This window comes from Poromitra crassiceps (assembly GCF_964638095.1).
Source record: "Poromitra crassiceps genome assembly, chromosome: 10".
Classification (NCBI taxonomy): Eukaryota; Metazoa; Chordata; class Actinopteri; order Beryciformes; family Melamphaidae; genus Poromitra; species Poromitra crassiceps.
Window position 1 is genome coordinate 41,105,695 of NC_139631.1, and position 10,000 is coordinate 41,115,694.

The 10,000-nt window shown below is 48.6% G+C and overlaps 1 protein-coding gene across 1 annotated transcript in view; it reads right to left on the minus strand.

Annotated features, from left to right (window-relative positions):
* The window catches only part of citb (citron rho-interacting serine/threonine kinase b), a gene marked incomplete at both ends in the record, with an annotated part of 85,163 nt that overhangs the window by 48,186 nt on the left and 26,977 nt on the right, over nt 1-10,000 (minus strand). The window contains 5 exons of the mRNA XM_083643880.1: nt 3,598-3,651; nt 4,266-4,463; nt 7,107-7,281; nt 7,682-7,791; nt 7,975-8,091. Coding sequence (XP_083500006.1) covers nt 3,598-3,651; nt 4,266-4,463; nt 7,107-7,281; nt 7,682-7,791; nt 7,975-8,091 — 654 coding nt within the window. The remainder of the gene's footprint in view (nt 1-3,597; nt 3,652-4,265; nt 4,464-7,106; nt 7,282-7,681; nt 7,792-7,974; nt 8,092-10,000) is intronic.

Sequence of the window (10,000 nt, forward strand, 5' to 3'; positions counted from 1 at the left end):
CCTGCTGCAGTGAGCCAGCTGCTCCCCCGAGGCGCAGGTCTGACAGCAGCAACTAAATACTGAACAGAGGGGAGAGGAAGTCAACTTAACGGAGGGGAGAGGAAGTCAACTTAACGGAGGGGGAGAGGAAGTCAACTTAACGGAGGGGAGAGGAAGTCAACTTAACAGAGAGGAGAGGAAGTCAACTTAACGGAGGAGAGAGGAAGTCAACTTAACGGAGAGGAGAGGAAGTCAACTTAACGGAGGAGAGAGGAAGTCAACTTAACGGAGGGGAGAGGAAGTCAACTTAACGGAGGAGAGAGGAAGTCAACTTAACAGAGGAGAGAGGAAGTCAACTTAACAGAGAGGAGAGAGGAAGTCAACTTAACAGAGGAGAGAGGAAGTCAACTTAACAGAGGAGAGAGGAAGTCAACTTAACAGAGGAGAGAGGAAGTCAACTTAACAGAGGGGAGAGGAAGTCAACTTAACAGAGGAGAGAGGAAGTCAACTTAACGGAGGAGAGAGGAAGTCAACTTAACGGAGGAGAGAGGAAGTCAACTTAACAGAGGAGAGAGGAAGTCAACTTAACAGAGGAGAGAGGAAGTCAACTTAACAGAGGGGAGAGGAAGTCAACTTAACAGAGGAGAGAGGAAGTCAACTTAATGGAGGAGAGAGGAAGTCAACTTAACAGAGGGGAGAGGAAGTCAACTTAACGGAGGAGAGAGGAAGTCAACTTAACGGAGGAGAGAGGAAGTCAACTTAACAGAGAGGAGAGGAAGTCAACTTAACAGAGGGGAGAGGAAGTCAACTTAACAGAGGAGAGAGGAAGTCAACTTAACAGAGGAGAGAGGAAGTCAACTTAACAGAGGGGAGAGGAAGTCAACTTAATGGAGGGGGAGAGGAAGTCAACTTAACGGAGGAGAGAGGAAGTCAACTTAATGGAGGAGAGAGGAAGTCAACTTAACAGAGGAGAGAGGAAGTCAACTTAACAGAGGAGAGAGGAAGTCAACTTAACAGAGGAGAGAGGAAGTCAACTTAACAGAGGAGAGAGGAAGTCAACTTAACAGAGGGGAGAGGAAGTCAACTTAATGGAGGGGGAGAGGAAGTCAACTTAACGGAGGAGAGAGGAAGTCAACTTAATGGAGGAGAGAGGAAGTCAACTTAACAGAGGAGAGAGGAAGTCAACTTAATGGAGGAGAGAGGAAGTCAACTTAACAGAGGAGAGAGGAAGTCAACTTAATGGAGGAGAGAGGAAGTCAACTTAACAGAGGAGAGAGGAAGTCAACTTAATGGAGGAGAGAGGAAGTCAACTTAATGGAGGAGAGAGGAAGTCAACTTAATGGAGGAGAGAGGAAGTCAACTTAATGGAGGAGAGAGGAAGTCAACTTAACGGAGGAGAGAGGAAGTCAACTTAATGGAGGAGAGAGGAAGTCAACTTAATGGAGGAGAGAGGAAGTCAACTTAATGGAGGAGAGAGGAAGTCAACTTAACAGAGGAGAGAGGAAGTCAACTTAATGGAGGAGAGAGGAAGTCAACTTAACAGAGGAGAGAGGAAGTCAACTTAATGGAGGAGAGAGGAAGTCAACTTAACAGAGGAGAGAGGAAGTCAACTTAACAGAGGAGAGAGGAAGTCAACTTAACGGAGGAGAGAGGAAGTCAACTTAACAGAGGAGAGAGGAAGTCAACTTAACGGAGGAGAGAGGAAGTCAACTTAACAGAGGAGAGAGGAAGTCAACTTAACAGAGGAGAGAGGAAGTCAACTTAACAGAGGGGAGAGGAAGTCAACTTAACAGAGGAGAGAGGAAGTCAACTTAACAGAGGAGAGAGGAAGTCAACTTAACAGAGGAGAGAGGAAGTCAACTTAACGGAGGAGAGAGGAAGTCAACTTAACAGAGGGGAGAGGAAGTCAACTTAACAGAGGAGAGAGGAAGTCAACTTAACAGAGGAGAGAGGAAGTCAACTTAACAGAGGGGAGAGGAAGTCAACTTAACAGAGGGGAGAGGAAGTCAACTTAACAGAGGAGAGAGGAAGTCAACTTAACAGAGGGGAGAGGAAGTCAACTTAACAGAGGAGAGAGGAAGTCAACTTAACAGAGGAGAGAGGAAGTCAACTTAATGGAGGAGAGAGGAAGTCAACTTAACAGAGGGGAGAGGAAGTCAACTTAACAGAGGAGAGAGGAAGTCAACTTAACAGAGGAGAGAGGAAGTCAACTTCCCCCCTCCTGGGCCTGGGCCATGCAGGATGCTTTCTGAACAGCTGTCTGCTGAATCTATGGAGGATGCTTTCTGAACAGCTGTCTGCTGAGTCTATGCAGGATGCTTTCTGAACAGCCTGCTGAGTCTATGCAGGATGCTTTCTGAACAGCCTGCTGAGTCTATGCAGGATGCTTTCTGAACAGCCACCTGCTGAATCTATGGAGGATGCTTTCTGAACAGCCACCTGCTGAATCTATGGAGGATGCTTTCTGAACAGCCACCTGCTGAATCTATGGAGGATGCTTTCTGAACAGCCACCTGCTGAATCTATGCAGGATGCTTTCTGAACAGCCACCTGCTGAATCTATGGAGGATGCTTTCTGAACAGCCACCTGCTGAATCTATGCAGGATGCTTTCTGAACAGCCTCCTGCTGAATCTATGCAGGATGCTTTCTGAACAGCCTCCTGCTGAATCTATGCAGGATGCTTTCTGAACAGCCACCTGCTGAATCTATGGAGGATGCTTTCTGAACAGCCGCCTGCTGAATCTATGCAGGATGCTTTCTGAACAGCCACCTGCTAAATCTATGGAGGATGCTTTCTGAACAGCCACCTGCTGAATCTATGCAGGATGCTTTCTGAACAGCCTGCTGAATCTATGCAGGATGCTTTCTGAACAGCCTGCTGAGTCTATGCAGGATGCTTTCTGAACAGCCACCTGCTGAATCTATGGAGGATGCTTTCTGAACAGCCTGCTGAGTTTATGCAGGATGCTTTCTGAACAGCCTGCTGAGTTTATGCAGGATGCTTTCTGAACAGCCTGCTGAGTCTATGCAGGATGCTTTCTGAACAGCCTGCTGAGTCTATGCAGGATGCTTTCTGAACAGCTTTAGAGTGGGAGGATCCCCCAAAGTAGGGCAATGGGATAAAGGGAGACCATTATGTATTAACCACTATGGTCATGGTGGTTATTCAAACTACCTTGTGATTTTGAAGGCGGTTAAATCCCCCAAAACATAATAACCTCATTTCCCCAAGGTTATTAGTCGCACACTCCACCAACAAAGAGGTTGTAGCCTGATGTACTTTATACATTTTTCCACAACAAGCATCAAAGGGAAGAAGAGCAGCATGTTGTGTTCACGGTGGCAGGGAGTCGTTTGACGATTGATGGACATAGAAAATAAGTATTCATGTTTAAGTGAGTTTGGTCAAAAATGATCCCGGGAAAACGGCAACACATATGGATGGATGAACGATGTAGCTGACCGGTATATCATCCAGCTGGTTATATGTGATGTATATCATCCAGCTGGTTATATGTGATGACTCCTCTGGGATTGAGTCAATGCAGAAGGAGCTGCCTATTTGTGAATAGGGAGTGAGAAAAGAGGAACAGATAGGAGGGAGTGAGCGGCTTACCGCACAGCTGTCTCTTAAGGCATCGAACTTGCGTTGGATCTCATCTCTGTGGGCCTAACAGACGAGACAAGACAAGACAGTCAGTCAGAGCGACAGGTTTCACTCCTGTTATGTTATAGAACATCACCAATCACCAATACACCTCTACTCTATCTGTGTCTCACTCTGACCAATACACCTCTACTCTATCTGTGTCTCACTCTGACCAATACACCTCTACTCTATCTGTGTCTCACTCTGACCAATACACCTCTACTCTATCTGTGTCTCACTCTGACCAATACACCTCTACTCTATCTGTGTCTCACTCTGACCAATACACCTCTACTCTATCTGTGTCTCACTCTGACCAATACACCTCTACTCTATCTGTGTCTCACTCTGACCAATACACCTCTACTCTATCTGTGTCTCACTCTGACCAATACACCTCTACTCTATCTGTGTCTCACTCTGACCAATACACCTCTACTCTATCTGTGTCTCACTCTGACCAATACACCTCTACTCTATCTGTGTCTCACTCTGACCAATACACCTCTACTCTATCTGTGTCTCACTCTGACCAATACACCTCTACTCTATCTGTGTCTCACTCTGACCAATACACCTCTACTCTATCTGTGTCTCACTCTGACCAATACACCTCTACTCTATCTGTGTCTCACTCTGAGCACGGTGATCTCCTCCTCGGCCTCGGCGGTGGTTTCCTCCAACTCGGTCTTGGCTCGCTGCAGCTGGCTCTCCAGGGCGTGGCGAGCCGCCTGCAGGCCGCTGATCTGGGACTCGCGCTCCTGCAGCGACAGGCTCAGCTCCGACACCTGCTGCTTGACCTCCATCTTCTGCTCCTCGTGCTCCAGCCCGACCTAACACAGGCAGACAGACAGGGGTCAGGCAGACAGACAGGGGTCAGGCAGACAGACAGGGGTCAGGCAGACACACAGACAGGGTCAGGCAGACAGACAGGGTCAGACAGACAGGGGTCAGGCAGACAGACAGGGTCAGGCAGACAGACAGGGATCAGGCAGAGAGACAGGGTCAGGCAGACAGACAGGATCAGGCAGACAGACAGGATCAGGCAGAGAGACAGGGGTCAGGCAGACAGACAGGGTCAGGCAGAGAGACAGACAGGGTCAGGCAGACAGACAGGGTCAGGCAGACAGACAGGGTCAGGCAGACAGACAGGGGTCAGGCAGACAGACAGGGTCAGGCAGACAGACAGGGGTCAGGCAGACAGACAGGGGTCAGGCAGACAGACAGGGTCAGGCAGACAGACAGGGGTCAGGCAGACAGACAGGGTCAGGCAGACAGACAGGGGTTAGGGAGACAGACAGGGTCAGGCAGAGAGACAGGGTCAGGCAGACAGACAGGGTCAGGCAGACAGACAGGGGTCAGGCAGACAGACAGGGTCAGGCAGACAGACAGGGTCAGACAGACAGGGGTCAGGCAGAGAGACAGGGTCAGGCAGAGAGACAGGGTCAGGCAGACAGACAGGGGTCAGGCAGACAGACAGGGTCAGGCAGACAGACAGGGGTCAGGCAGACAGACAGGGTCAGGCAGAGAGACAGGGTCAGGCAGAGAGACAGGGGTCAGGCAGACAGACAGGGGTCAGGCAGACAGACAGGGTCAGGCAGACAGACAGGGGTCAGGCAGACAGACAGGGTCAGGCAGACAGACAGGGTCAGGCAGACAGACAGGGTCAGGCAGACAGACAGGGTCAGGCAGACAGACAGGGTCAGGCAGAGAGACAGGGGTCAGGCAGACAGACAGGGTCAGGCAGAGAGACAGGGTTAGGCAGACAGACAGGGTCAGGCAGAGAGACAGGGTCAGGCAGAGAGACAGGGTCAGGCAGACAGACAGGGTCAGGCAGACAGACAGGGGTCAGGCAGACAGACAGGGTCAGGCAGACAGACAGGGTCAGGCAGACAGACAGGGGTCAGGCAGACAGACAGGGTCAGGCAGACAGACAGGGTCAGGCAGACAGACAGGGTCAGGCAGAGAGACAGGGGTCAGGCAGACAGACAGGGTCAGGCAGACAGACAGGGTCAGACAGACAGGGTCAGGCAGACAGACAGGGTCAGGCAGACAGACAGGGTCAGGCAGACAGACAGGGTCAGGCAGACAGACAGGGTCAGGCAGACAGACAGGGGTCAGGCAGAGAGACAGGGGTCAGGCAGACAGACAGGGTCAGGCAGACAGACAGGGTCAGGCAGACAGACAGGGTCAGGTAGACAGACAGGGGTCAGGCAGACAGACAGGGGTCAGGCAGACAGACAGGGTCAGGCAGACAGACAGGGGTCAGGCAGACAGACAGGGGTCAGGCAGACAGACAGGGTCAGGCAGACAGACAGGGGTCAGGCAGACAGACAGGGTCAGGCAGACAGACAGGGTCAGGCAGACAGACAGGGTCAGGCAGACAGACAGGGGTCAGACAGACAGACAGGGTCAGGCAGACAGACAGGGGTCAGGCAGACAGACAGGGGTCATACAGGATCAGGGAGGAGGGGGAAGAGATGGGAGAAACATGCTGACAGTTCACTATGTGAGTGAATTCTTCTTGCCCACAGAGAAAATGTATGGCGACCTAACTTAACTGTCCACAGTGGTGTAACAACTGTGTAACAACTTGGACGGACGCTAGCTTACAGTACCTCCCAGCAGCGGAGACCGCTAACGTTTAAACCTCCAAGTGACTAGCATCCCAGCTACTCGGGTAGCAATATGCTTTCACCAGGGAATCAGGATTTGCCAGTTAGTCCTTCAGTCAGAGTCACAGCAGGATGCGCTCCCATAGTGAGCCACCGCTCATACTATTCATGGAACCGGGGTTATATTCATAACCAGGGTATATGCAGGAATCCTGAAGGTGAATTCAATACCTTTTAAAACCTTTTTTAAGACTTTTTCAAGACCTCAGCGACACTTTTGTCACATCGGCGATAGGGGGTGTAAATGACAGGTTTCATCACAATACTATATTATATACATTCTTTGGACAACGATACGATATTTGCTGATCCACCATCAGCACAATAGAATTTAATACCTCTCAAATTAAGACTTTTTAAGACTTTTTAAAGGTCTTAAATTTCCCTAAATTGATTTAACATCCGTCCGTTCTGTTAACTTCTTGAAAATAAAACAATGGTCTGGTGGTCCCCAGACCCCAAGTTGACAAACACTGATCTAGAATCCTGTTTTCCCTGCATTGATTGCCCGACTTGTGGGGCTCAAGTGACCCATCCTGGACACATACCTATTACATTCTGCTAACACGTGTATGAGCCTCCCAGACCTCCCTGCATCCCCCTCCCCCATACCTCTCTGAGCCGGGTCTCCAGCTCCAGACCTCCCTGCAGCATCCCCCTCCCCCATACCTCTCTGAGCCGGGTCTCCAGCTCCAGACCTCCCAGACCCCCCTGCAGCATCCCCCTCCCCCATACCTCTCTGAGCCGGGTCTCCAGCTCCAGACCTCCCAGACCTCCCTGCAGCATCCCCCTGCCCCATACCTCTCTGAGCCGGCTCTCGAGCTCCAGCACACGGCTCTTGTTGCTTTGCTCCTGCTGGCTCATCTTCTCTAGGTGCTCCTCCAGTTTGGCGTTCTGGGCCTCCAGCTTGCCGGCCTGAGACTCCAGGTAGAACTTCTGCTGACGAAGCTCGTTGATCATCTCCTCCTGGGCTTTCCTGCCAAGCCCAAACACCCGTACATGCACAATAAGTTCAATAGGACGCAAATTTGCAAACTTGGCATTTTTGGCATTATGTGTGCATACACTCAGAAATGCAAAACACCAGGGGCACCTTCCTAGTATTGAGTTGCACCTCATTTAGCATAAACCCTGCCTCAAACGGTTTTGAAAAATCCCTCTTTAACCTCTTCCTTCATCTCCATCTTGCCTTTGTGATGGATGCGGATATAATACGGGTAATCGATAACGGATCTTAGCTTTCGCCTGGATTCACCTCAGTGTCTTTCATGGTTGGGAATATGCTCTCCAGCTACAGTAATACTTTGCACCCTCACTCACTGTACAGCAGCAGCAGCAGCAGCAGCAGCACTATATCATTGTGCGTTGGTACTTACATGTTTTTCTGGGTGTAGATACTGCTGTTGGCTGCCAGTTTGTTGGCCTCAGACAGCTCAGCAATCCTCTGCTCCAGACTGTTCATCTTAGAGTCCATGGCATTGATGGTCTGGATGGGAAACGACGGACAAATTTCACTTATTCTTCAATGAAACTCTGATGGCTCATTGTTTTATGCTCTCAAATCACCGAGCGGCACATTACTCCAAGCCAGAAATCGATGTGAGCGTGATGAATGTGAAAACAGGTGTGGAAGAGAAGACTGTTGCTAACCAAGCTGAGCAGCTCTTACCGCCTTCTGTTCGCCGATGACGCTGCACTTCTCCCGCACCTCCTCTTCATATTTGCTCTGACTGGACTCCAGCATCTCCTTATCGGCCATGTCCGCCTTCATCTGGGTCTCCAGCACCTGCTCAATGCACAGACAGCCCACAGAACCACAACCAGGATATCACCACAGAAGCACTTGCTCAATGCACAGACAGCGCACAGAACCACAACCAGGATATCACCACAGAAGCACCTGCTCCAATGCCAATGTGTTTACATTTTAAATATGTTTTTGCTGCACTGTTACTTTTTACCCCTCAGGACTCTAAGCCTATATCATCGGGCAGGGGGACAAGCAATGGAAATCAGTCCTGTGACTGCAATTGTCGTGCATTTACATTTTTTTTTTTAATGTTCATTAATGTACACCTGTCCCCTATCGAACAAATAAACGAAATTGAAATTGAAATTGACAGACAGCCCACAGAACCACAACCAGGATATCACCACAGAAGCACTTGCTCAATGCACAGACAGCCCACAGAACCACAACCGGGATATCACTTCGGAGGCCAGGGAGTGCTATGAAAATGACATCGTCGCTCGCACATGCACAGAACTCACCCACAGAAATTCCAATGAAAGTTCTGGTTCAGGACACACTGGCTGAACGCGCATCGGGATATAGCCTACCAAGCTGGCATATTTTTATTTTTATGCAGAACTTAAGATATTTGTGTACCGGTACGTGAAGGGCCATTCTCTGTGCAAAAGTTATTTTCAACACGGGACAGCAAGTACGATCTAAGAGGTGTGTACAAGTTTAATGTGCAAAAAGCTAAAAAAGAGATTAAAAGGAGATGTGTTTCCACTGTTGGGGTGAAAGTTTGGAATGATGCACATATCAATTTGAAGACGTGTAATTCGCTTTTGGTTTTCAAAAAAATGGTTTCTGAAGCTATTTTTGAGCGTTATAAGTGTGAATAAATTTTCTGATGCTGTTTAATTTTTTTCTTTTCTGTGTTGTAAACATTGACTTTTGCAAATTACTTTTCTGTTGTTTTTATTTTATTTTAGAGGAGAGCTTAATTGAGTAGAAATTAGGTCAGGTATAATATAATCATTTTGCTTCTGCCTGAGCCTGTTCAGTCTCTGGTTGATTTGACTTTGTTTATACTGTGATTTTGTTATTTATGATGACTGAATAAAAAATTACATTACATTACATTACAACTACGTGCAACTGAGGGATGTCAACCGATAACCCTTTAACCGATAACCGACCGTTTCAACATTAACCGATTAATACTATCAGTTAAACGGTAAAAAAAAAAAAAAAAAAGTCTGTTGCCATGTGGGTGGGCGGTGCAAATGCACTTGCCAGTTTCGGATGAATTGTTACACGAGAGACGGATTGTCTGTCAGGGTGAGTGCTGCTCCGCCAAATGACAGACATGATGGCCCCTATCGTTGCATCGGCGCAGTTTCTAGGCCGAGCGGCAGGCGCAGATCAAAGCAGTGGGCGTGGAAAGGCGCACTTGATATCGTCGTGCTGGCGCTAGATGCAGCCCAAAGCATTACAACCACGCCTTTTAGGCGTAAAATTATGCACCGTCATGCTCATTGGATAAGTGCAATAAACGAATCGCACGCTTGCCTTTTTAGCTCCAATTCCAGTGATCCCGCAAAACCAGACGAAAGCCAAACGCTCTGCCCCCCCCCCCCCCCCCTCCCTTCATCCAGCCTGTCTGTCTGCATTATAGGCTATTATTCCATATTATTATGCTTCTCAAACCAATCTAACTGCAGTTTCAATACTGCAAGCATGTAAATACGCTACACTATAGCAAGATCAAAGTGAAAATAATGTTCTATGCATCAGCTAGAAAAATATAGCCTATTAGATTGGTGAAAGTTTGTCCAGAAAGATATCATTTTCTCTCGCCTGCTGCAGGAAGGATGATGCACATAAATATACCCTACATTATGTCAAGTCATTGCATAAATGTGTTTTTATTGTAAAACTAAATGTGAAATAGGGCCAAGTT